Here is a 27,946-nt window from a genome sequence, read left to right on the forward strand (position 1 = left end):
TGCCTGAAATACTCCACATAGCACTGTTAAGAAAGCTAAGAGTCCATTTCATTTGTCTCAAAAATGTAGTATTGAGTTATGAAATTTTCACAATAGGATATAATGCGAATGTCCCAGCTACAGAGTGATGAATGGAAAATGTCAACCCTGATCTGTTAGCTGTATTAATATGACTTTAATAAGCATTACAAATTTTTTATTAAATGTTATATTGTGGAATAAAGTAATCATTTATACTAATAGTGGAAAAAATAACTTACAAAAACGTATACCAGCATTAAATTGTTTTATCACTTTTATAAAAATTGAGTTATTCCACAAGTTATCTGACATACCAGGAAATGACATTCAAGATAACTATCTAAACAGGAATCACTGCTGTTAAAAAAGGGTTGGGGGGATATAGAAGCTCTGTTTAGTACACATAGTGTAAATTTTAGACCTAACTGGATAAAAGGAAAATATTAAAAATATATCTATAGACAAATATCTGTACATCACTCCCACAGCTAATCTACAGACACATTTAAGAATATTATAGGAATATATCAATATATTTGTCAGAGTTAAGGTTCAAATGTGTTATAGCACAGCATACATCCAAGAGTGTATGCCACAAGATTTAAAAATTCCCACTGAATATAACAAAATAAAAAAAAATCTGTAAATAAATATAAGGCATTCTAAAATAATATCTGCAGAAAATCAAGAGTCCAGCAAAGATTTCTATTATCTAAATTTTACTTCATATATTCATATATTCTTCAAAATAGATTTAATTGTAGTGCCACAAATTAACAATGTTCAACTGCTTACCAAAATACTCTTTTCTGGAAACTAAATGTTAGTATTAAAAAAAAAGAAGTTAGGTGCTTGAGGGAATAAGAATGCAGCAGAAAATTACAGGAGCCCACATATCCTTTTTCTTAAATTTAATTTGTCATATATAAGGTTTTTATATACAATCAGTGTGCATTGTAACAGTTTTTATTAAAAGTCAATCAAGTTTATCTAAAATGTTACCTGGCTGCATAGCACATTTGACATTATTGCCCACATGAAAGGAAAACAAATGGATTTACAATAACTTTTGGCCTTTTGGATTCTGGAAGTGTTCAGAGACCTACCCTTTTAAACCAAATGCATCTGAAAAAAATGTTTCCAGAGCATGCAGTTTAGATTTTACAGATCATCTCACCATTCTGTTACACAATATTGACTAAAAAAGGGAAAAGGAAAGAAATAACATGTATCTAATAAAATAGTCAATATAAAAAGGACTATAATGGAATTAAGTGGCCCCTTTCCCCATTTTTTTACATTCTAAACAATGATTCCATCGAGATAAATCATTAAAAGTGTTATTACACTGATATATATATATATATATATATATATATTTAAACAATAAGAAGGCCTGAGTTGGTAGGGAAAGGAACAGTCAAAAAAAGCCTGAGAAGGGGAAGGAAGTAAGGAAAGCTCATTTAATTCATTTACAATAATTTACAGCCATTGTTTGTGTGTGTGTAAAAAGGCATAATAATAGATCACAAACAGGAAATTCCTGGCTATTTTACAGATATAAGTACAGAATTTAAATATTCAAGCTTGTGATGAAAAGCGGCAAGGTGGTCGCAGTGTACAATGTAAACAAGTAGCTTTGGAAAGTGAATAAAGTCCTTGAGCGTGTTTTCTTTATTAAGAAAAGAACTCTCTTTCATTCCTTCCTGAAACATGATCACAGGTAAGAGTAAAGTTCATATACAAACATAATTTAAATGGACGTCAGTCTAAAATCACTGACTTAAAAACAGTTTTATCCAGCCTACATGGAAGGGCAGTGTTGAGGTCCCTGTAATAGTAAACATTTTCCATTTCTTTAAAAAAGAAAAAAAATAGTACTACAATATTTGTAGTACAGTGCAGCATAATCCTTAAATATAAAAATATTTTCTCTTCTGTTGGGATAATAGACCTTGCATCCTGGAAAGAAGTAACAATACTGCTACTGACAGAAGATCTGTTTATATCTTTCAAGTCATGTAAGGCAATTACTGTGTTGGTTTATGATATATGGCTAAAAGAAAAGTCCAGAAAGACAGTATCAGTTTTCGTTATGTTTTCCGACTACTCCAGGTATGCTCAGGTGTACTTTTGTGTTCAATTGAGTGTTCAAATGGAGATCTGGAGCCATAAGGAGACCTCTGGTCTAGTGGAGATCTGGGACCACTACTGGAAGCTCTATGGTCCATCTGCCAATCTGAGTGATATCTATAATCCCTGGAAGATTTATGGTGTGTATATTCAGAACTTGATCGATGGTCTGAATGTAACCGATGATCTGAATGAGAACGATGATCAGAATGAGTTCTGTCTTTTAAACTTCCTTCCAGATTTGATCTGTGGTCTCTACTCCTGTGATCATCCAGTTTTCTGTGTTTCTCTCTATCACTGTAATATCTAATAAAAGAGAAATCAGGAATTTTAAATTAGCAATGCTAATTAATGTTTCCAAATAAATCTTATTAAAAATAAAACAAAAATAATGCATATTTCTAATTCTATACAAATTCAGTGTTTCATCATAAAATTTCGTGAGTTCATTAAAAATCACTGAAAAATTATCTCTGCATGTCTTTGGAAAAACTATTCCATTCAAAAAACTAAAGTGAAACCATACAAAGCACTTCAGATGGCATCTAACTTCACATGGCCATTTAAGATTGGTTGCTACTTTTTCTTCTGTGCATCATTTGTATTTAATGCATCTTTATTGGAACTAATTAATTAGAATTAAGACAACTATATCCATCTAAAATACCCTTGAAATCAAAGCCTTTTGAGTCTGCAGCAGGAAAAATAAATAAAAACCTCTAAAACAGTCTATGAAATATATCTATAAAAGAGAACTTTTATTGGTTGGTGATGCCTATTGAAAGCTTCCTTAATCTGATTATTTATATAGGAAGACCTGATATACAAATCATTGTGAAATTTACTCCACACATAAGCATGTGGCAGTCTGCTAAAAATTTATGGGAGTTTAATGAAAAGTAATTTCTAAGATGTTAGCCTTTTCAAATAAAATACATCAAATATAATTTAATGTTTTTTTGTTCACAAAAGGTCCTTATTATAAGCAATATAAACTGTTATGCAAGTCTGTGAAATTATAAACATATACCACTACAAATATGGCTTTTCTTTCTCACTGTGTGCTTTTCTAAGTTTATAATGTGGCTGTGCGTCTCAGAAGAAATTTTAGTGAGCACAACTAAAATACAAACAAACCTATTAATTTCTTAATTTCTGATCTTTTACTCTTTTCGGTATTTTTATTTGGTTTATTAAATGAAAATATCCCCTTATCAACAGGAGTAAAATGTATTCTGTTATTATATTCCAGTTGTTTACTATTTAGACTTTAAAAAAACAATATGTGGAGAAAACTTCGTGATTTCAGGACCATCTTCAGATTGCTTTGATTAAATTTAACCTCAATGAGTTGTTTTTACATAAATTAATTATTCAAACAAAAATTAGGTTTTTTTAATGCAATGGAATGTAGAATTCACCATCGCACTTCAGCCACAGTCCATCAATCTTTTATTTTACCTCACTATATTTTGAAAGGTATTTTAGCCCATATTCGCCAAACCAACAATGAATCCCATGACTAATTATAGAACTCCCTACACTAAATATTTTCTTATTGTATACTCTGACCTTAAATTTATAATTAAAAACCCATTTTTATAGAGAGATTTATTTTTTCTTATTTAACCTTTGTTTTACATGGACGTGTTTTGATTACCTGAAAACTGAATTGGTCAATAAAGTCAAACACAACAAATAAAGACATCAATATGCAAAATTTTAAAATTGTCAAGTTTACCTGCTGTCTTGCTTGTAGTGATCCCAATCACGATGATCTTTACCATTACTAAAAGAAGAATAAGGTCTCTTCCTAGAGTCACTTTTCTTGTACGAATCTCCCTGATGTCGGTCTTTATGATGATCATGATATTGAGATAAGTGTCTATCAGACGAATAACTGTCCCTGCTGCTGTCATCATGATTTGTATTCTCTTTTAATCTTTCTACATCTGTTAAGATAAAAGTGTCCAACCTCTGTTAATGACTTAAAAAAATACATGGTAAACAAAATAATTTAATTGCTAGATTATAAGAACTCCTGTTTCAGCTCCAACCAACGAAAGTGAGAAAGTCAAAGTGTTAGTCACTCACTCCTGTCCGACTCTTTGAGACCCCATGGACTGCAGCCAACCAGGCTCCTCTGTCCATTGGATTCTCCAGGCCAGAATACTGGAGTGGGTAGCCATTCCCTTCTCCAGGGGGATCGTCCCAACACAGGGACTGAACCTGAGTCTCCTGTAATGCAGGCGGATTCTTGACTGTCCAGTTCCCAAATACAAGCAGTTAAAGCATTTAGAAAATAGTTTATAAAAAGTCATACTAAGGCTTATGAATAGGTTTACTTTAATCTGAAATGTGAAGAATCACAACAAAAAATTTAAGGTCCATTTCCTTCTCAGACTATACTTTTATGACTCTTGCACAGAGCAATTAATCACTCAATTAATTAGATTAATATAATTAATCTATTAATATTAACTAATCTGTTAATACTCCAAATAATTTTTTTGAAATATGTTCAACAATTCTATATTTTTTAGAAACTGGTAATAGTGATTTATGAAAAGTTAATAAGCTAAAAAGGATTATTAAGATACTAAATTTAACATGGGCATATATCATCAAAAACACCTCACCCTCCCAGCAAAAAAAAAAAGACCAGTTTTTAAACTGACTTTCCAAAACAATTAACGAGACTGACTTACCTGGATTTCTAATCACTTGCGTATTCAAGCTGCTGTTCTGGTCATTATTCTGCTAAAATAAATACACATATGTAAGAATCTTTTAAGTGGCGTCAAACAACATTGTAAAACATGAAAAAGAAAATCCTGATGCTAAAAGAAGGTCTCCTCTATTAGAATCTATAAATGTAACATTAACAGATATTTTTTAAAAGCAGAAACTATGGGTCCTATGACTTTTTAAAAAAAAAAAAAAACAAAATAACTTTAGACTTAGAGAAAAGCTGCAGAAATAGTACTGAGAGTTCCCATATGCTTTTTACCAGTTTCTCCTAATTTTAATGTTTCTTATATAACCACAGTATAATAATCAAACCTAAAAAATTTATACTTTAGTACAATACTCTTAACTGAACTACAGACTTTATTCAGATTTCACATTTTTCCACTAAGGTTCTTTTTCTCCAGAACCCAATCTGGGACTCAGGTCCTCTTTGTTTCCTCCAATCTGGGACAGTTTTCTTGTCTTCTAAGACCTTGACACTTGATGAGTACTAGACAGTTACAGAGTATTTCTCAACTGGGGTTTATGGGATATTTTCTCATGATTTGACTCATGAGATTCCTTTTTGCCAAGAATTCCACAAAGTGATGTACCTTTTTCAGTACACAATACAGGGGGTTCATGGTGTCACTATGTCTTATGACTGGTGACATTAATCTTAACTGCTTGTTTAAGGCAGCTAAGGCAGGTTTCTCCTCTACAAAGCTATGATTTTTCTCTTTGTAATCAGTAAAGATCTTGGAGGAGATACTTTCAGACTATGCTAGTGTCTTGTTTTCTTGCCCACTAATTTTTAGCTTTCCTTGGAAGCTCTCACCTGCAGCAATTTTTACTGTGGTATTAATACTTTAATAGAGATTTTCTATTTCCCTTATTCCTTCTACATTTATTAGCTGAATTCTTGTATAAGGAAGAATATCTGTTTTAATTACATAAAGAAAAATGATGCATTTACTTACCTGGGATTCCTGCCGTTTTTTAATAGCATGCTTATATAATTTATGTAATTTTCTTGCATCGAACTCAGTAAACTTAGATACAAAAATCCACAGGTTTCTAGAAGAATAAAAGGCAAATTAGTCTGATTGAAAATACTTAGTTTTTAATGAAATCCCTTTAGTATACACAGAAACACACACATCTTAGCCCTCTCTGGAAAAAAGTCTCAGGATATTATTTCTAGCATTAAAAAAAAAGAAACCAACAAAAAAACCTTCGTAAGTGGATAAGATTCCCAATAAAACTAGACAGTGTTAACTTTTACTTCTCTTCCAAATTCCTTCATTTTATAGTCTTCGGATTTGAAGATTTGAAACTAAAGAGAAGTAAACTTACAAATTAGGAAGGGATTCATATTATGTTTCAGATTAGATATAAAAGGAATAAACTATGTTAGTAGTTCAAGTAAAATATCATCAGAAAACATGGATTAAGCTTGTGAAAGAGAAGTCCTGAATAATGCATTAAAAGGCTTCTGTCATTTTATAATTGTGATGTAATGGTCATAAGAGTAACATGATCAGACACTGTAAGCCCAGGACAGTATTCCATGTTTATGCCTCTCTTCCCATCCCAATGCTGGGATTAGGATTAGTAATTGACCATGGTATTCCTTCACAAATTCAGATGCAGTCTTTGGATTCGTCTCAACAGAGCTTCTTCAGAGCCACTACAAATCAGTGACATGTGAATTGAAGTCTGTCTGCCATCACTATAAAAGTAATAATTTCATATATTTACAATTTTTCTTGACCCTCTAGCTTTCCAGTAGGTATGTTAAAGATTTTGAATCTTGCGTACATAAACAGAGTAAAGAAATTACTAAAGAGCCAACGATGGCGGTTTAGTGGACTACCTAACATCAGTATCTTTACTGAGTTCAAGCAACAGATTTTAAGTGATTTTTTTTTTTGGCTGTGCTGGGTCTTCGTTGCTACGTGGGCTATTCTCTAGTTACGGTGAATGGGGGCTAGTCTTTAGTTGTGACAGGTGCGCTTCCCACTGCAGTGGGTTCTTGTTACAGAGCCACGGGCCCTAGGTGTGCAGGCTTCAGCAGTTGTGGCACACGGGCTCGGCGCAGATGCGGTTCTCGGGCTCTAGAGCATGGGCTCAATAGCTGTGGCGCACAGGCTTAGTTGCGCCAAGGCCATGTTGGATCTTCCTGGATCAGGGATTGAACTCATGTTTCCTGCACTGGCAGGTGTATTCTTTACCACTGAGGCACAAGTCCACATTTATGTGATTTTTTAAAAAATAATAAAACCCTGTGTGAATAATGACTTCCCCAAAGAAAGTCATCTCTCAGCAATAGTACAGAAGAAAGTCTAAAAAAGCAAAAATCCTTAGCTAGAAAATAACTTTTCTCATTCCTTTTTATGGGAGAAATAAAATTATACAGCACTTAATTTGGGTATTTCTTAATAGCCAAGACGTATTTCTCTCAACTACCAAGCATCAACTGCCCAGGACTACAAAACATACACTGTCAGGAAGTCTTCAATGAGCTAACTGTGTAAAGTACCTAACCTGCACCATCCTTCAGTTAGGCACAGTCAGATGTAGCAGAGAATTTTTAAAATAAACAAATGGGGTAATGAGACTAAGTGACGGTAAGGCCAAAGGACAAGGTTTCTAATTCTTTTTCCACTAAGATCAAACATTCGCAGCCTTTTGATTTTGAACACAGATATGTGTGAAGAGCTGCTTGCTTGTAAACTACTAAATTGCTAAATGTTAATAAATTCTGGAAATCAGAAATCTGTGTCATGCAATAACTACAAAATTATCCCAGCATATGTGCATACAGAGATGGATAACTGGTGATTTCTAAAAGAATTCTTAGCAGTGTTGTTAAGTCAGATGTGGCTTTCTCAAGTGTTTTCGTTTCTTTTTTAATTTAGTTTGGAACAGCTGTTTGCTTAACTGCAGTATAAGATGATACCTATTCTTCATCAATATTTGGGTCTATAATTTTACAAAAACTACAAAAATGTATTGCAATTTAAAGAGCAGTCACTCAAACCCTTATATTTAATGTGCATATATATGTGTAATATTCTCAAAATTTGTTTCTCTAGTAATACTTCATATAGCCTGTAAATTTTGGCTACTTAAGTAAAATATGCAGCATATTAACAAGGCTTATCAAGTTATCAAGACTAATATTAGCAGGCTAATTTAAATTAATGGAACATTTTCATAATACACATGCATAACTATTTTGTTAATTTTTCAACATGAAAATTTTCATACATCCAAAGATACAAAAGAACTTTACAATGATCACCCATATACTTAACACCTAGATTCTCTTATTAGCATTTTACTGTGCCTGCTTCATCACATATCATTCCATATAGCCATCCCTCTCAATTGCTCTAATTTTTGTTTGCATTTCAAAGAAAAAGTATAGGTATCAGTGTATCTCCCCCTAAACACTTCATTAAGTAGAGTCAATATTACTCAGCTTTTTTATTTGAACATTCTTTAGACAGTACTATTCTCTGTAATCAATTATCAATGAAATGAAAGAAAGAAAAAATAGCTAATATCAAGTCATGAAAGATATCAGATAGCGGTTGGGAAAATCAAACCATTCAACAACTTCAATACTAAATATATTAAAATCTTTGTAATTTATATACTAGTTAGCCAAATCCTATTTTTATCCATTGTTTGACATTAAACTAAAACAGCTTATTTTGAAATTAAAATATATAAAAAAGCAACTGATAAAAAAATGGGTGGAGAACCTGAGTATTTTTCTAAAGAAGACATACAGATGGCTGACAGTACATGAAAAGATGCTCAATATCACTAATCATCAGGGAAATGCAAATCAGAGCCAAAACGAGATGTATTACTTCATACCTAACAGCTATTGTAAAAAAGGAAAAACAAGTGTTGGCCAGGATGTGGAGGAAATGGGGCCCTCATGCACTGTTGCTGGGAATATAAATTGGTATGGTCACTATGGAAAACAGCATGTAGGTTCCTCAAAAAATTAAAAATAGAACTACCATATGATCCAACAATTCCACTCCTCTGTACTTCTTTGAAGGAAATGAAAACACTAATTCAGAAAGATATATGCACCCCAAAGTTCACTGTGGCATTATTTTACAAAAGCCAAGACAAAGAAGCAACCTAAGTGTCCATCCATAGATGGATGAATAAAGAAGTAGAATTCTCTCTCTTGCACGTGCGCACGCACGCACGCACGCACACATACACACACAGAAGTATTACGCAGACATAAAAGGAATACAACCTTGCCATTTAGGACAACATGGACGGACTCCAGTTGGGTAGAACATACAACAGAAACAGACTCACAGAGAACAAACTGTGGCTGCCAGAGGGCACGTGCACAAGTGCATGAGTGAGACAGGTGAAGGGCATTAAGAGTACAAACTACCAGTTACAAAATGAATACATCACTGGGATGTAACATACAGCACAAGGAATAGAGTCAATAGTATAAAACTGTATGGTACCTAATCTATAAAACTATCGAATCATGATGTTGTATACCTGAAACTAAGTCAACTATACTTTAATAAAGTAAAATGCAAGTTTTGTCTTGTTTAAAAATAAATGAAATTAAAATTGTGACTAATGTTATTGGGTTCTATTAATGTATAAAGTACTTGAGTTATTCATTAAAGATAATGAGCACATTCTAGTTTTCATTTTGTTGTTTATTACAACAAAAGGCTAAAAAGAATCAGCATGTCTTTATGTTCCCCCTCCCCACGAGTATCAGCATGTCTTTAAGTTTTTAAGAATACTGTGTTAGGGAAATGGTCATCAGAAGATATTGAAATGTTCACTATAGGTATGACATTAACCTTGAAATAAAATTTATAAGCAAACTTCAGTTCAGTTCAGTTTGGTCGCTCAGTAGTGTCTGAGTCTTTTCAACCCCATAGACTGCAGCACACCAGGCTTCCCTGTCCACCACAGGGACAACCTTGAAATGAAATCCATAGCAGCTGAGAAAATTCAACTAGCCCTTAAATGAATTTATCAACTATTGCCATTCTAGAGTGAAAAGAGTAAAGAGATAGGGAATTAGTAAACTGTGTTTTTGTTAGTAATTTCTCTTTAAAAATATCTTTTCTGTAGAAAAAAATCTAGTTGAAATTAGATTCTGGTCCTAATTATAATCACCTGCTAAACTGTGTGATCTTGGGCAAAACTCCAGATCTGGAGCTAGTGCAAGAGTGAGTGCCTTGTTAAAGCTCGCGCTACACGCCTCCTCTGCCATACCCCAGGTCCTAGCCCTTCAAGGTGGTTTACCTGAGTCCATTTTTTTTTCTTCTGTAAAGTGGAACTAATAACTGTCAAGACTTCCTGAACAGAGCATTTTTAAAGGGATCTTAGAATGAAGCATAGGAAAGTACAAGTGAAACACAAATATGCATTATTATGCTTATCACTAGATTACAAGTGATTTTTAAATAAAAAACTAGTGTTGTATTTCCTCATCAACTATTCATGTTTATATACAAGCCAAAATATTTGTATATAAACATCCGTAAGAAATAAAGCAGGTTATAAAATTATGGTTACTATGAAAATTTGCTTAAAGTGTAATCATGGATCAAGTCTCTATCTTTACAATTGCAGGTAAGGTCTTGATAGTTCTTCCTTTTGTAGAATCAGTAACTGTAGCTGTGTTCTGTGGGGTGCAGTGGGGGCAGGGTCAGGTGATCAGAAGTTCAACCTTTAATACAAGGGACTCTTTTCCTTGCTTCTACATTTTCCCCCAATTTTTCTCCAAGACAGCAGAGTAAAAACTAATTTGCTTTTGAAATATTTCTCAGTTAGGGTCTTTCTGTTCTCCTTTACCATTTAAGGGAATCTGGTAATAATCAGAGGCAGTGGCAGCATGAATAAGTACCAAGGAATATGAAATCAAGGTAGATGAGAGTGGGAGGGAAAACAAAACTTAAGTTGCCCAGCTGTGTAGAAAGAGGAATAAAGCCTTGGAAGTTAAGGGCGAACACAAAAGTCTCTTGGCTATTTGGTCTCTCTTCTTTTAGAGGTTTTTTCCTCCCCCTTTCCTAGTAACTAAACCGGAAGTAACTACTTGTATTAGTCAACATGTAATTTCAACAAGATGCTGTTCATTTCTAATCTAAAAAGCCAGTAAAATCGATACTCTGCCTTCTTCATAAACTTAAAAATCTAAACTCTAATTACATGAAGGTTTAAAAACTGGTATATAGTACACAAGTTATTTTCAGAGAGAAACTAAGCTCCTGTTACACTAAAGGCAGGAAATAATTTTAATATAATCCTTTAATTAAATTCAGTTTTAAAGATAACTCACTGCATTTCTTTTATTTTCTAATTTTATCTCAAACAACAATCAAGATATCAATATGTTCAGGAGTCAATGACACAGAAACTTTAACTTTGGCTCTTAAATATGAAAAGACAGAGAATGTGACTATATTCTCACTTAATCCTGGTATATATAGTCGAACTCCTACTGTATTCCTATCCTGTAGTTCTGTACTTTAGAGGTCACTGTATGAGTAGCTAAGAGTTTGAGAAAAATGGAATAATCTCTTTTATGGTATTTAGGAAAGCAGTAAGCTCTAGTATATATACTCCAATCATAAATAAAATATTAAACTAGACACTATGAATACAGTACTTGAGAATGACTGCCTCTCATTCCTCATAAAAGGGCTTCCCTGGTAGCTCATGTGGTAAAGAATCTGCCTGAAATGCAGAAGACCTGGGTTCGATACCTGGGTCGGGAAGACCCGTGGGAAGGGATAGGCTACCCACTGCAGTATTCTTGACTGAAGAATTCCATGGGCAGAGGAGCCTGGAAGGACTCAGTCCATGGGGTCGCAAACAGTCAAACATGACTGAGTGACTAATACAGACACACTCTTCATAAAAATCTTTAATTATTCTTCAGTAACTGAAAAATATGCAGTCTTAGCATTTTACAGGCGATAATACTGGGGGCTCATACATAGTGGTAACTGTTCAAGGTCATAAAGTCAAAAATTAGGCAAGTTGCAACTAACTATGCATGTCTTGTGATCCAACCACAGTGACCACTCCACGTCATTACAGGCACATGGCTTTAGACTCTACTACGTCCACGCAAGGCTTCAGTTTCTTTAGACATAAGCTCAGCTTCACTTGTTTACAAAAGCCTTGTGATCATTATCAACTTCCTATCTCCTCTTTCTAAAATGAGTCCTGGTTGAGTTTAAGAAGGGGATAAGGATAGTTTTCTTTTTAATTTAGTGAAATCATAATGCCTCCTGCAGAAATGTGTCATGAAAATGTTTTGTTTTGATATGCAGCTGCACTGCATGTAGCAAAGAAATCAGTAGGTTAATAAACAGTTGTCAATAACTAGTTTGTGCTCATTTTATTGTTTTCCTAGCCTGTCTAGTAGTCTGGCTTAACAGTGACCTGGATTTGGTAATCATTAAGTGATTAATACCACTTATCACATTATAGTATCACTTATCACATCATATCATAGTTCAGATTTATGATTTTAAGATCAAATGTGTTGCTGCTACTTCTAAAATGAAGGGGAAAATAGAGTCTGCATTTTACACTGCTTGAGGACATTTATTTTTACAAGGCTTTACAGTCATACTGAGAAGATGAACTGCTAAATTTATGTAACAAATTGGCATACCAACATTTGAGGATATTACTGAGAATAATTTGGTAAATTGGGGAAATTTTTAAGAATAAAATGCAATCTGAATTTTAACAAAACACTTTTCACTATTTATTTAAAGGCAGAGATGCCACCTGTGGTTTTTCATTATGCATAATTAAGGAATCACTTATTTATAAAACGTTTTAAAGGAAAAAAATGAAAACATCCAGCCTCCCTCTGTAAACATTCTGTGACCTAAACTTCAGGAGGTGAAAAAGAAACTGAAATGCAAGAGACAAACAGTGAAGTGAAGCTGCTCAGTCATGTCCAACTCCTTGGAATTCTCCAGTCCAAAATACTGGAGTGGGTAGCCTTGCCCTTCTCCAGGGTGTCTTCCCGACCCAGGGATCGAACCCAGGCCTCCCACATTACAGGAGGATTCTTAAACAGCTGAGTCACAAGGGAAGCCCAAGAATACTGAAGTGGGTAGCCTATCCCTTCTCTAGCAGATCTTCCTGACCCAGGAATCGAACCAGGGTCTCCTGCATTGCAGGCGGATTCCTTACCAGCTGAGCTATCAGGGAAGCCCTAAACACAAGTAAGAGACAAATAGACGGTTACACAATTACAAATTTAACACGTCCTGAAAAATACGTCACTTACTTTCTCCACTGCTTGATTTGTTCAGGATTTGTATACTCTTTCAGACATTCTGTGATATGGTCTCCGATTTTTATCAAGCACTGTCTAGTATGTTCCAGTTGTTCTCTTTCCGAAAGGCCTCTCTCAGGCCTATCAAGCTGCTTCAATGCTGCTTTGACAGGCCTCATCCTCTCTTTACACTTAAATAGGAACAGAAGAGCAGAACTACGTATTAAAGGCATGAATTCAACACAGAGCTACTTCTTCCAGTGATACTTACATGAGTAAATGTAGCATGAAATGAGTGTTAAACCTCACCTCACAGCTCTTAAATGTCAAGAGTTTTCCCCTCAGACTTTATTCAGAAAGCAAGGTTTTCCATTATCATTTAAAAATCAATCTTTGTGTAAGTAAAAGCCTTGGATTTTACTTAAACTTTTTACAAAAGCAGTTACTTTCTACACTGTAGCACACCATTCTAAACAGTTTTAATGTTAAAAGATAAAATATTTCAGAGTATAACTTAAATATTCTATATTGGCTCTAATACAGAATAAAATGTAAAAGAAACTTTATATAATACACTGGCAAAGCTATAACTTCAATATAGCTACAAGTATAAACTGTCTATTCTTCTAATTCCTTAGGACAAAACAAAGTAGCTAATGATGAATTTTGCTGCTATCCTATTGCAGGTAGTCAGGGATGTCAGGGTGTTTGATAGAAACTAATCTTTTCCTTGGCCTACATATCACTAGAATGCTAGTAAAAGGACAACATACCATTCAATAATGGACAACTGTACCATTCAATAAAGTCCAATTTATGTAATAAAAACTATCAACCTTGTACCAAAACCAGACTAAAAATATTGCTAGAAAATCAAACTACATATAAATTTTATTGTATATAAATGCAAAAACAACTTTAAATTTTATAGTAACTATATCCATGAGTAGCAAGTAGGGTTACTTCTGGGTATGCAAGGATGGGTCAACTACAGACGGTATATTTAGTTGACCTAATGCCACCATTTATTTGAAAAACAGAAATCCTCACATCCCTGCTGTGAAGGCCTTTCTTATAATCAGGTGTCTACCTTATATGTGAAAATCTGTTTCTGAGTACTTTATTGTTTTATTGATCTATTTCTTCATATCAGTTGGGAAACTTTCCATCTTTTGTCAGACATAATTTAAATAACACTGGAAACACTGGGAATTGTGTATTCTATAGTTAAAATTAGAACTCAGCCAAGCCTGACTTTTTTAAAAAGGGAAAACATTTGTTTTCTAATTTTTACGTTATTCATATTTGTTCTCTACATTTTCTATTTCTTGTTCAATTTTGGTAGTTTATATTCGCTGCTCAGACTCAGCTGGGTGCATGCTCAGTTGCATCCAACTCTGCAATGCTGCACACTGTAGCCAGCCAGGCTCCTCTGTCCCTGGGATCCAGGTTAAGAATACTGGAGTGGGTTGTCATTTCCTTCTGCAGGGGATCTTCCCAACCCAGGGACTGAACCTGCATCTCCTGTGTCTCCTGCATTGGCAGGCAGATTCTTTACCACTGCACAAACCTGGGAAGCCCCTTGTAGGTTGAACACATACTATATTCTACACATTGTTCTAGACCCAGAAAATAGAGCAGTAAATAAAATGAAGACCCTGCTTTTATGGAGCTTGTACTCCAGTAGGAGAATAGAGCCAACAAATAAACAAGACACAGTGTTTAAAATGGTGACAACTATGATTTAAAAAAAAAAGTAAGACACGGCAGGGAGCTTTCTACCTTATATAAGATTTCAGACAAGGGTAATGTTTGAGCAGATATCTAAAGAAAACGAAGGAGTAAGCCATTTCAAGCAAAGGGAAGAGCAAGTAAAAACATCCTATAACTTGTCTGACATGTTCAAGGAACAGAAAGAACTCCAGTACTATGAAATGCAGTACTATCAAATTCAAATACATCTCTAAATTTAAAGTTTTAAAAGATGAATATAAACTCAAATGTTACAGGTATTTTTCAAATAACCAGAAACTTTACTACTTACAATGCTGAATGTCTTCTGATCCAGCTCTTCAGATTCTTCCGCTATGGGCACTGGTTCACCACTTGCGGTGATGTGAACTGGAGCATCCAACACTGAAGATTTCTTAGATCTTTCCTTGCTTTCAGACTTGGATTCACTCAGCTGGTGAAAGGAGAAAACAAATACACAACAACAAAGGCAAAAGTGATTAACACCTCCAGAAGACAATTTACTCTCACTGTAGTCTATAAAGTTTATTCACATTTAACAGTCTTATGTATTCTATCTTTTCCCCACTTGGGAAAACCAAAAATAAAGCTATCCTATGATGTTACTTATTAGGTAAGGCATCTAAAAAAGGATTTAAACCTGTTTTCTACTCTACTAGATATGCATATGTATTTTTAAAGAACTCAGTTATTGAGATTAACTGGGCTGACAGGCAGTTTATTCTCCTAAAATGTAAATATGCTGATTGTGTCACTTTCTAAATTTTATATTATGATTTGCATACCTTTTCTTCTTTTATGTCTTTTTCTTTCTGTATAGCTTCTTTTACTTTGTTTTCTCTTTTCTCTTTAAAATCTTTTTCCTTTATATCTTTCTTATCCTCTTTTTCTTTTATCTCCCTTTTAAGTTCTCTTTTATTTTCCTTTTCTTTTGCTTCCCTCTTTTCTTCTGGTTCCTTCTTTATACAAACATCTGGCTCAGTTTTTTCTTCACTGTCTCTTTCTGTTTTAATTTTTTTGTTTGGATGTTTCACAGAAGTGATTTCATCCTGAAAAGTGCAAGTATGGCCAATGTATTACTAACCAAATCTTGACAAAGACTAATTTCTTTTCTTTGCATGACTACTGATTGCATGTATGTGGATTCTGAGAGAAATAATCCAGAATCCCATTAGTAATGATACATGCAATAAAAACTAAGATAAGCCAATCCCATTCAAAATTCATAACAAAATGAGACAATGTCTTCAAATGGCAAATGTTTGAAAAGGAAGGACCTTCGCTCTCTCCCTTTAGTGACAGATGATATTCTACTGGATGGCAGAATTCTATTCTATAAATGAAACTACACAACAAACTATAAAAAAGGACTTCAGTATCTAGCAGTAAAATTTTAAGCCTAAGTTCAAATTTCAAATGTAAAGCATACTGAAAACATGCCATGTGCCCTTTTCTATAGATAACAGGTTGCTTTTCTAAAACACATTCTTACCTTATCATCATCTTCATCAGACTTGTCTGAGGGCAAGGGAGAAGAATCACTCTTTATTTCCTCTTTCACTTTTATAGACTTCATTGCTTTATTCTTCTTAGCTCTTGCTTTTCGCCTTTTTGAACCTCCCTAAAAATAATTATTTTTATTCTCACCAACCCCACAGATTCCATTAAAAAATCTTAAATACTAAATCTATGATGCTAAAAGAACACACATTCCTACCCAATGCTTAGTCTGTTGGTACACCAATCTTAGAAATTATCAACAAAAGTGATATAGCTTAATCAAATGCAAATTAATCTGAATAAATGCTAACCAACTGTAATTATTCCTTAAAAAAAAAAAAAAAAGAGTAGAGAGAAGTAGGAAGGCTTTTCACAATCCTAAATTATTGTCTTCAGCTAAACAATGCCACCAGAGATAGCATTAGAAATTATTTTAAATAGTACAGAGGTAGTTATTGACACTGTGGTCACAGGTAAACTTTCAAAGGTTTTGCTTTAGTTTCCAATCACCTCTCTTTTACTGCCTTTTTCCTTCTTTTGTGGAACACAATCAATAAATAAGCTTGGTGATCTTCAATACTTCTATTCCTTAAGCTGCCCAATGTCTCCAAATCCAATTACTGCCCTGTCTCCAGTAATGGAGGCTTGACCTCTCAAAAAACACCCCATTTCACTCCAAAAGTTGCTCCCATACTAAATACTAGGAAAAAAGAGATTCTTCTTCTGAAAGACATGACTCACTGGAGTTTCAACATGAATGCTGTTAAGGCAAAATACTACCGTATTCAAACAAAGCTACTAAATTACAGATAAACACAATGATGAGCCCATGTTAACCACAGGAATCTAGGGTGATGGGGTAAACTAGGTTTATCTTATCCAAAAGTAAAGTGCTCTTAAGCATCATATTTTAACTTACTGCACCAGAAAGCCTCTGAGCTTCTTTTTTTGCAAGATCTCTACTAAGTAATTTGATGAGGTAGTCTGCACGTGTCTGTAATTGTTTTGCTTGTGGTTTTTTATCAGGATCATCTGGAAGAATCTGAAAAGCAATTAATTTTTTCATCTTGTCTTTAATAAATAACATGAGAAATAATAATCATTTAAAAATGCCTTCTCAAAAAAAAATAAAATAAAATAAAAATGCCTTCTCAAAAAAAAAACACATATAATGTGCTGGCAAGTTACAAATCTTAAAAGAATAAACAACATTGAATGCAAAATACATTTTTTATACCTATGCCACAAAGATTTCTTTCTCTAGAAATGAATTCTAAATACACAAGAAAATTATCCCTCTATTCATAAAGAGATTACATAGTATGAGGTTAGAAATTTCTTTCAAATACATAATGGTGTATTAGCAGTCAGTGTCATTAAAATCATAGTATTCTTAGATTTCCTTCCTTCTAAACAGTGTATTTAACTATGAAGTATACAAAAATACCTAGAATATAAAGTATCATCCATCTAGAAGATGGCACTGTGAGAAACCTTTTGCAATGAAAATATAAACTAATTTTGCTTCATAGTAGCAAATGACAAATAGCTGAAGGTTCCCACTTGTCCATGAAGTACAATATAAAAAGATGAATTATAAGAATTGGGCAAGCTTTCAGTGTTTCCCATTCCAGGCAAAGAAATGATTATAACGACTGTGTGCTGTGTTGTGTCAGTGGTGTCCAGCTCTTTGTGATCCCACGGACTGTAGCCCGCCAGGCTCCTCTGTCCATGGGGATTCTCCAGGCAAGAATACTGGAGTGGGTTGCCATGTCCTCCTCCAGGGGATCTTCCCAACACAGGGATTGAACCTGGGTCTCCTGTATTGCAGGCAGATTCTTTACCATCTGAGCCACCAAGGAAGCCCAAGAATACTGGAGTTTGTAGCCTATCTCTTCTAGGGGAACTTCCCGACCGAGGAATTGAACTGGAGTCTCCTCAATTGCAGGTGGATTCTTTACTAGCTGAGCTACCAGGGAAGCCCATAACAAGTGTGGTAGCATCAAATCACCAAAAATCCTAAACACTGGTATTCAAATATATACGCACACACACTCACAAAAAAATCCTTTTCTGCTCTTGATTAATATAGATGGTTAATGATTAAATGAGAGGCTTACTTTTTAACCTGATACTGTGAAAATAACAGAAACAAAATTTCAGAGGTAAAGCAGATAGACATCATTTAAATTCAATCCCTTCATGAAAACCGAATTCCAAAGAAGCCAAGATCACAAAGCTAACTTTCCTGACCCCGAGCTGACTTTATTTCTAATATAATTTAAAAGCAAAAATTCAATTTAACAAGAATGGTCAACAGAATCAAGTATTGCAGTACCTTGTGTGTCAGACTGAGGTCAGGATCCATTTTAATCATCTCCCAGCTTCCATATCCATATTCGTAGATACCAATTAACAAATTGGAATCATCTTCTTTGCCCCAGTCTATATCAAAATGAGCTGCCTTCGTGTGGCATGGGATGATATACCTATCATTAAAGTTAACAACCACTGTCAGGTTTATAATTGCCTCATTAAAAATTTTGAAAACCACGTTTGATCATTAGAACTTCAAAATACTGCGCTTTATTTTATTTTTAAAAACATTTCATTCAAATTGGCCATGGAATAAAAACCACTTCTAACATACACTCATGTCCAAATTATTGAGTAACAAGTATTTTACAGCAGAAAAAAATAACTCACTGCTTTCTTTCTTCTGGATCTGAAGGAATGGATTTGTGCAGCGGTATTAATTCTTCTTCATGGGAGATGACCAGCTTGGCATTCACCTGTACACCTGATATTCGGAATGTTGGGCCCTTTACTTTTCCAAGTCTACCACCTATATTTGGAAAAGAATATCAAAAAGTATAAAATATATAATTCCACAAAATACAAAGCAATGTATGTTATTACTTACATAAAAAAGTAGTAGTATTTATTTACCTATTTTTTTTAAGTATTACTTATTTGCATTAACGGGAGAGGCTTGCTGGCAAACCTTAAATTTCACTCCAAGTCTTTTCACTACATACTAGTGATTATAATACAGCGCAAGAGGATTCACAAAAAGCATTTCACATACTACAGCAAACACATGTACTGTGCTGTGCTCAGTTATCAGTCATGCCCAACTCTTAGACTGTAGCCCCCAGGGACTGTAGCCCGCCAGGCTCCTTTGTGCATGAGATTTTTCAGGCAAGAATACTGGAGTGGGTTGCCGTTTCCTCCTCCAGGGGATCTTTCTGACCCAGGAATCTAACCTGCACACCTCCTCAGTCTCCTGCATTGGCAGGCGGGTTCTTTACCACTGCACGACCTGGGATGAACATGTCAGTCATTCTAAATAAGAGTTCCAGTATGATTTTTTTTCAGTACATCTCATTATTGAATCTTATCTAAGATGAATTACAAAGTATAATGAAGTAACTATGTTAAAACCAATATCACATGTGTATACTTATAATATCTCATCTATACTATAGTAAAAATACAGTAAAGAACCCACCTGCCAATGCAGGAGACATAAGAGACATGAGTTTGACTTCTGGGTCAGGAAGATCCCCTGAGGAGGGCATGGCAACCCACTCCAGTATTGCCTGGAGAATCCCATGGACAGAGAAGCCTGGCAGGCTACAGTCCACAGGGTTGCAAGGAGTCAGACACAACTGAAGTGACTTTGCATATATACTAAAAATACAGTAGAACTAACAATTTCTGATGTTACCTCCCAGCAAGAACATATACCAGGCAGATAGTTCCTATTGCCTTCAATAATACAGTTCTGTTCCCCATTTTCTATTACCCGGAAATGGCCTTACTTTGTTTTATAAAGCATCTTTTAAGACTAATATATAGGTAACTTAAGACATACTATCAACCAAATTCAATAAAAGCAGATTTCAACAATTCCATTTCTCTTTCTTTAAATCACTTTCATTTTAATATCACCTGTTCGTTCTGTTCCTGAAGAGCTGTCCTTTAAAGCTTTAATGCAACCATTATGCACCAATTCTCCTAGTCGTCTGAGGTCTGTCTCTGACTTATCAACTAATTCAGCATCTCGAGCAATTGCATCTAATCTGTAATAAAATAATACAATTTTCAGGTAAATGCAGGAAAAAATGAGGCCATTTAACATACATAAGAGTAAAGTTCTATAATTTTTTATTACTAGACACTAAGCAGATAATATAAATAATGATAAATGTTCAAAACATTTTTTTCTTCATCTAAAATAATTATGTAAGTATTCCATTGTAACCTCATACAGGTCCTCTCAAAATAAAATAGAAAATATCCCATTTTAAGGTGGAGTTTGGGGGAGAAAAATAGAATTAATCCAATTTGAGTCTCTGCCACTCTATACCTGAGATAGTAGTTACAGCAGTTATTGAGAATAACTGATAAGTCTGGTCTCTGAAGTCAGAGGCTAGGTTAGCAACTTAGCCTCTCTATGGATGAATCTGCTATTTTTATAAGATTGTAAGGAAAAGGTAAGAAAAAGCATTTGAAAAGTATAATTATAAAACTGCAAATGTTTTATAATCCATGTATTTTATAGAAAACATTTGTAGATAAAATTTTAGAGACCAGAAAGAATAAAGGATAGTACTAAAATACTTTAAAAAATCTATTTGAAATTTGCTTTTTACAGGCTAATTTTGTAAAAACTTGTTGCAGAAAATTTAAGAATAGTATAAATAAAACTGATAGCATGTGACACATTCTATAATTCTATTGAGAATGACAAATGTATTTACCTTTCCAGAGGGCCACCAAATTTCTTGTAACTCTTGATAAACCTAACAGAAAATAACGGGTTTAAATGTGGGCTTCACTATTTGTTACAAAATAGATATACAGAAATAATACTTGTTAGTGTAAATATTATCAATAATTCAAGGCACTATTACTAACAAAAATGAATAAGCTATGCTAGAATCAAAATGTTAAGAGGTTAGATATCAATAAAGATAAGACATATTTTAACACCCAGGATGATATTTAGAAACCAATATAAATAAAACAATAGAAGCTAAATTTTATTTTAGAAATTACTTTATTATTTTCACAGGACAAAAAAGGTTCAAGGCTATCAGAGGAAGTGTCTCCAGAATTCTCAATCATATTACACCACCTCACATTTCAAGTGTTGATAAAAATTTACTGAATATAGTTTTAAATCAGATATATGGCATTATACCAACAGTGGAAAAATAAGTATTACTTAGGAACAAAGCTACCCAAGTGGTTGATGGATGAGGGAAAATATCCAGGAAAAGTAGAAGTTGCATTGTCTCTTCAACTAAAGACAGAAAGTCCAGCAAATCAGGTGGCCATAAAAGTACCCTAAATAAAATCTAACATATATTTAGTTTTCTGGTAGAAAAAAATAAGGAAGAACTTTATCAGACAGGTCTATGATTTAAAAGAAATGAGTTACAATAGTTTGAAAGAAACAACAAACTCTGAAAATACAACAATGAACAACCTTTCACAAATTTCATACACAAAAATATTACACAGTAAACAAAATAAGCTGTTATCCCATCTTCCATAAATAAAGCTGTGTATATATATATAAATAAATATATTTTGAAAGAAAACTACAATTTATCTGTAAGGCCAATCTTACCTCAGTTCCTATTTGGACATATCAAACACTTTTAACATGGTTATTTTCAAAAACCAATCACCCCATTGTAAAAAAACTAGAAAAATATGGAACTAAATTACTCCCACATAAAGAGTAATGTTGGGAGTCATATACAGTGAGAATTTTTAATAAATATTGTATTGAAGTATACGTTCATCATTCAAAAGGACCACTATTCTGAACCACATTAATAAAACCAAAATAATTTAGCAGTCCAAATAGAGTAACAATAAATAACACAGCATAGATGCCAAACTCATCTTTTACTCATACCAACCAAAATCAGAACCACCCAATCCCCACACAATTATATTTGCCTCTTCTAAAACTTTATGTTTTGTGGAGTTTCTGTTTTAATTTTACCCCCTATTAAAACCAAGCTGAAGTAAAAATGGTCTTATGTCATCTTACCGCCGAATTTCTGCATCACTAAATCCTTTAATATTTTCCCGAGGGATAGTTCGTGGTCTTCCACGTTTCTTTGGCCTTTTTCTTTCTGATATTGAATCACTATCAGATCCAGAGTATCTCCTACTTCTACTGCGCCTCCCTTCACTTCCATTGAAACTAATCTGGAATTTGAAAACAAAATTTTGCCCATGTTTAGGTAAAACAGGCTTCTGTTTTAAGAGCAACAAAAGTATTATGATTGACAAAATTAACATGTACATATAAAAAATATTCTATAAACAGAATTAAAAAGCAAAAAAAAACTCCAAAAAATACAGCAGATTAACATCAAAGAGTTATATTAATAGTCTTAATGCTTAGAACATTCTCGTAAACCAGCAGGAAAATATCCATAGTCCTTTTGTAAAAATATGTGAAAGGTTATTAACAGTGATTAATTAAATAACAAACAGAATTATACAACTTCCTGGTATATTTTTAAAAACATGAATTAAAGTAACAATGCAGTGTAATTAAAGTTACTCCATCAACTTGACCAATACTAACTAATACTAGCCAATACTGGTACTGGTAATGAAAAACAGAGTCAAACACCTCTGATGGGTATTTATACAACAGGCAATTTGATATTGCATCAAACGTCTTAAAAATGATCATTCTGCTAACCCAGCAATATCATTCCTATTTTTCGTGATAGCAGAAATAAAAAGGAACACTAGCCAATAAAGCCATTTTTATCATAAAAGTAAAAAAATCTAATCTACAAAACATTAACTTCTATTACACACATCAAATCGCAAGGCAATCTAATAGGATAAAAGTAAGGAAATACAGATTGTAAGAGGTGGAAGTTGAACACTGGCTTACTTGTGAAGAGGATGAATGGTAGACGTCAAGTACCACACAAGAAGATAAGAGAAAAGTCAGCTAACATTTGCTAAAGACTGAGCTGCCATGAGAAGAGAGGATTCCTAGGGACAAAAGACACAGGGAGAACCTGCACCCACCCACTCGCAGGCACTTCACAAACCTCCACCAACTCACACCAGGGGCTCATGAGAAAGACTGGAAATGGGGCTGGAAATTAGAGAAAACTTTCCCTCATGGTGAAGGCCTGGAGAAAGAGAGTCACCTTTGAGGGGACAGTCAGGAAGCCTGGCCAGATCTTTCTCACCTACAGAACTGAGAACACAGAAGACCTAATATGCTTGTAGGAAAAGAAAAACCAAACCTGGCAGGACAGAGTCTGGGGTGTGTTCATTTGCCTCAGACTCAAAATTTAAGGAGATAACAAAAAATTCAACAATCAAGACATAATCTTGAAATACAACAGTATTCTAAAAAATCAGAAGCTAATGCAAAGTTTTTCCTCTTGCCACAGGACCCAATATAGCTTGGCATGGCACTACCATTTAATATGCTACCATTATTTAAAAATCTAACACTCTGTTCATTTGAGCCATAAAACAAACACCAACAAATTTCTAAAAATTCGTATCATACAGGGTATGTTCTCTGACCATAAGAGAATTAAAACAGAAATCAACAATGAAGACCCCTGGAAAAATCCCCCAAATGTCTGAAAACTAAACAACACACTTCTTTAAAAACCTATGGGTTACAGAGGAAGTCACAAAAGACATTACAAAGTATTTTGAAATAAATGAAAACGAGATCACAACAAATTCAAAATTTAGGAAATTCAGAAAAGGCAGTGGTTAATGGAAGTTTGCAGCATCAAATGCAAATGTTGGGACTTTTGGTGGTCCAGAGTTTGTGTCTACCAGTGCAGGGGGCACAGGTTCGATTCCTGGTTCAAGAAGATTCCACACGCAATGGGCCAAGTGGCACAACTCCTGAAGCCCAAGCACCCTAGAGCCTGTGGTCCACAACAAGAGAAGCCACCACCACGAGAAGCCCGTGCACTGCGACAAAGGGGGAAGAGCCTGAGAGCAACAAAGACCCAGCACAGCATACATACATACATAAACTCAAGGGGCACAGAAAAAGCAGGACCTTAAAAAAAAAGCTACTGGAAAAGGAAAGTCTTAATGATCTAAGCTTTTATCTTTAGACACTTATAAGGAGAGCAAAAGAAGGAAGAAAGAAAAAAAAAAATACAGAAATCAATGAAACTTAAAACAGAAAAATAAAAAAATAAAACCAAAAGGTGGCTCTTTGAAAAGATGAATAAAATTAACCTCTAGCTAGAACGATCAAGAAAAAAAAATGCCAATCAGTTCAGTTCATTTGCTCAGTTGTGACCAACTCTTTGTGATCCCATGGACCGCAGCATGCCAGGCCTCCCTGTCCATCACCAACTCCCGGAGTTTACTCAGTCTCATGTCCATTGAATCAGTGATGCCATCCAACCATCTCATCCTCTGTCATCCCCTTCTCCTCCCGCCTTCAATCTTTCCCAGCATTGGGGTCTTTTCAAATGAGTCGTTTCTTCGCATCAGGTGGCCAAAGTATTGGAGTTTCAGCTGCAACATCAGTCCTTCCAATGAACACTCGGAAGTGATCTCCTTTAGGATGGACTGGTTGGATCTCCTTGCAGTCCAAGGGACTCTCAAGAGTCTTCTCCATAGTTCAAAAGCATCAATTCTTCAGCACTCAGATTTATTCACACCCCAACTCTCATATCCATACATGATTACTGGAAAAACCATAGCCTTGACTAGACAGACCTTTGTTGGCAAAGTAATGTCTCTGCTTTTTAATATGCTGTCTAGGTTGGTCATAATTTTTCTTCCAAGGAGTAAGTGTCTTTTAATTTCGTTAACAGAATGAAAAAAAGGGAAATCACTAAATATCCTATAAACACTAAAAGGATAGTATGCGGGTATTATTATGAATAACTTTATGCCCCATAAACTCAACAACTTGGATAAAATGAACAAAGTTCTTGAAACAACCAACCACACTCATTTGAAAAATATATTGATAGTTGTATATTTATAAAATTTAGGTTATAGTTAAGAAGGAACACTTTCCAACTAATTTTATGAGACAAGCATTATTAAATCCGAGGAAGTCATTACAAGAAAAGAAGCACCAGTATTTCTCATAAAAGAGGTAGTCCAAGAGTAAATAAATACTCTTTATAGTACAGAAACAGCTTTTAAATTAAAAAGTCACCTGTTTTGCACAGTTTCTCATTCTGGGGAGCATATAAATTTCTTCAAGTTCCTTTTGTCTTTCCTCTTCTTCTAATCGCCGTCTTTGATCTTCAGGAATGATTTCTTCCCAGTTCTTTGAATTTCTTTCAGGCTCCAACTCAATATCATCCTCATCCATATTTGAAAAGTTGGCCACCTGATAAATTCCAGAATTTTAGCAGAATAAAATTAAAGAACTATTCATCCTTACATTTTTTTCTTTCTTAGCAGGAAGGAAGCAGGAAGGAATAAGATAACAAATAGCCCTAGGATAATGAATATGACTATAGGTTAAACCAAATATGATTGCTAAGCTGAGTTTATTTCTTTATGAGGTCAAAGTACATCAAACCAAATGACTTCTAAGAATTATCTTCCAGAAATGATTCTCTTTTGCCCTGGTGATCAACAAAATTATTACTATAATAGAACTAGAGGAAGTTAACAGAGTAACAACAAATTTATAGAATATCACACTAAATCACCTTCTGTAGTAATTACCACACCGGTCCATTAAACACAAAGTGTTATAAAACAACCCAATATTCTTGTTTTTATGATCATAAAAAAAATACCTGAAGAGTTGATGACAAGACACAAGGAGCTCAGAGACCATAGATAAATTTATTTAGGTTCCCTAAGTGCTAGTTTCTTCATTTCTAAAAAAGGAAAGCTAGTAACAGCATACTAACTTTTGTGAGGATTAAATAACAATACATTTAAAGAAGTGTGCAGAGTTTGGTATACAGAAAGCACTCTTTAAGGTTAACTGCCAATATTGGGACATTAAAGCTTACAGGTAATTGGAAAAAAAGAAAACTATGCTCTGTGTGTGTGGCACATTGCAGGTACTCAGTAAGTATTTGTTGAATGAAGGAATGACATTAATTGATCCTTAAAAAGCCATTTCCTTGTGGAAAATGGCTAGGATGCAGAGAAATCTGCTTTTTTACGCTAAACAACTGGCACACACTTTACTCTGGGGCTGGTTGACTTATGTTGCTTTAGGACTCCCTGCAATCTTTTTAGCTCGCATCTAACCTGGGGTGGGGTTCACTGGTGACTCAGTTGGTAAAGAAGCTGCCTGCAATGCAGGAGACCCACGTTCAATCCTGGAGTCGGGAAGATCCCCTGAAGAAGGGAATGGAATGAATACCCACTCTAGTCTTCTTGTCAGTATAGTCCATGAGGTTGCAACAGTCAGATACGAGTTAGCAACTAAACCACCTAACCCAGGGGTATCTATCAGTATGACTGCTTACTCTGTCTGATTTACTTGTGTTTTCTTAGTTGGGATAATGCTTAAATTAATCTAATGTCAAAAACTGCTGCAATAAAAATCAGCTAAAAGTCTTCAGTTATGAAAATGATTTCAAATCATGTCACTCACTGCTAGTCTGTCAGAAGAAGAAAGAAAAATTTTTATACATCATTGCAAATTTTAAGACAAAGATGTTTTTAACATTTTTTAAGATTACCCTGCTGATCCTGCCTAAAAAAAGATGAATAAAACACTAAATGACAAAAGAAAAATCCCACCTTCTCCATTTATATAATTATGAAGAAAAATTCAAAAAGAAAATCTACCTTGAACTGAGAAAGTAATTCATCTCCTACAGTTAAAGGTCCTGCTTCATTTTCATGAGTTTCAGCCCTCTTCAAGATTTCATCTATATCCATTTCCTAGAAAAAGAAATCTTTACTTTAAATATGCTTTATCATGTTTTAAGATATATACATTTTACATTTATAGTTTTAAAAATGACACATTTTGAGACAAGCTTTTTTTTTCTTTACCTGGGGCTCTTGTTCTTCTCCTTCAGGCTCCTTAAAAAGTTCCTCAGCACCAAACTTTAAAATGGCTGATAATTCTTCTTTATTGAAAGGAGTAGAACTAAAATTAGAAAAAACAAAAATTACTTAATACTAACAGTCACAAATTTAACATTTACATAGCACTTTCATGAATTATTGGCATAGTCACCTTTATAACAGTTAATATGACATAGTTAGAAAAGTGAAAAGATTACTAGCATACTTATTTTAAAACTAAAGAACCTGAAGCCTAGGGCTTTCCCCCAAGATTACAAAATTAGAATGGTGAAACCATGCACTCACTGAATGTATGCCACTGACCGGGAATTACCTCAGTGCTTTGAAACACAGAAGAACACCACTAAACACAGTACTTCAGTGATCTGCTTACACTATGTAACATTTTGGAAAAATAAGCATAGTATGATAATGTAACAA

At 34.3% G+C, this 27,946-nt stretch overlaps 1 protein-coding gene across 3 annotated transcripts in view; it reads right to left on the reverse strand.

Moving 5' to 3' along the window:
* Nucleotides 1–917: 917 nt before the first annotated feature.
* CHD1 (chromodomain helicase DNA binding protein 1) overlaps nucleotides 918–27,946 on the reverse strand; it is a 70,610-nt gene continuing 43,581 nt past the window's right edge. Inside the window, exons 20-36 of one of the 3 annotated variants that reach the window (XM_070373178.1) lie at nucleotides 27,491–27,587; nucleotides 27,281–27,376; nucleotides 25,674–25,850; nucleotides 22,533–22,693; nucleotides 21,226–21,267; nucleotides 20,414–20,544; nucleotides 19,166–19,304; nucleotides 18,798–18,948; nucleotides 17,379–17,501; nucleotides 16,452–16,580; nucleotides 15,745–16,008; nucleotides 15,252–15,392; nucleotides 13,220–13,398; nucleotides 5,865–5,961; nucleotides 4,863–4,911; nucleotides 3,896–4,106; nucleotides 918–2,460 (exon numbers count right to left, since the gene is read on the reverse strand). In XM_070373178.1, the coding sequence (XP_070229279.1) occupies nucleotides 2,115–2,460; nucleotides 3,896–4,106; nucleotides 4,863–4,911; nucleotides 5,865–5,961; nucleotides 13,220–13,398; nucleotides 15,252–15,392; nucleotides 15,745–16,008; nucleotides 16,452–16,580; nucleotides 17,379–17,501; nucleotides 18,798–18,948; nucleotides 19,166–19,304; nucleotides 20,414–20,544; nucleotides 21,226–21,267; nucleotides 22,533–22,693; nucleotides 25,674–25,850; nucleotides 27,281–27,376; nucleotides 27,491–27,587 (2,533 nt within the window). In that variant the 3' untranslated portion in view covers nucleotides 918–2,114. Of the gene's footprint in view, nucleotides 2,461–3,895; nucleotides 4,107–4,862; nucleotides 4,915–5,864; nucleotides 5,962–13,219; nucleotides 13,399–15,251; nucleotides 15,393–15,744; nucleotides 16,009–16,451; nucleotides 16,581–17,378; nucleotides 17,502–18,797; nucleotides 18,949–19,165; nucleotides 19,305–20,413; nucleotides 20,545–21,225; nucleotides 21,268–22,532; nucleotides 22,694–25,673; nucleotides 25,851–27,280; nucleotides 27,377–27,490; nucleotides 27,588–27,946 lie in introns of all 3 variants that reach the window. The other 2 variants (XM_070373176.1, XM_005897774.2) reach the window with 2 other exon arrangements.

The sequence above is a fragment of the Bos mutus genome, chromosome 7 (assembly GCF_027580195.1).
Source record: "Bos mutus isolate GX-2022 chromosome 7, NWIPB_WYAK_1.1, whole genome shotgun sequence".
In the NCBI taxonomy this organism is placed as follows: domain Eukaryota; kingdom Metazoa; phylum Chordata; class Mammalia; order Artiodactyla; family Bovidae; genus Bos; species Bos mutus.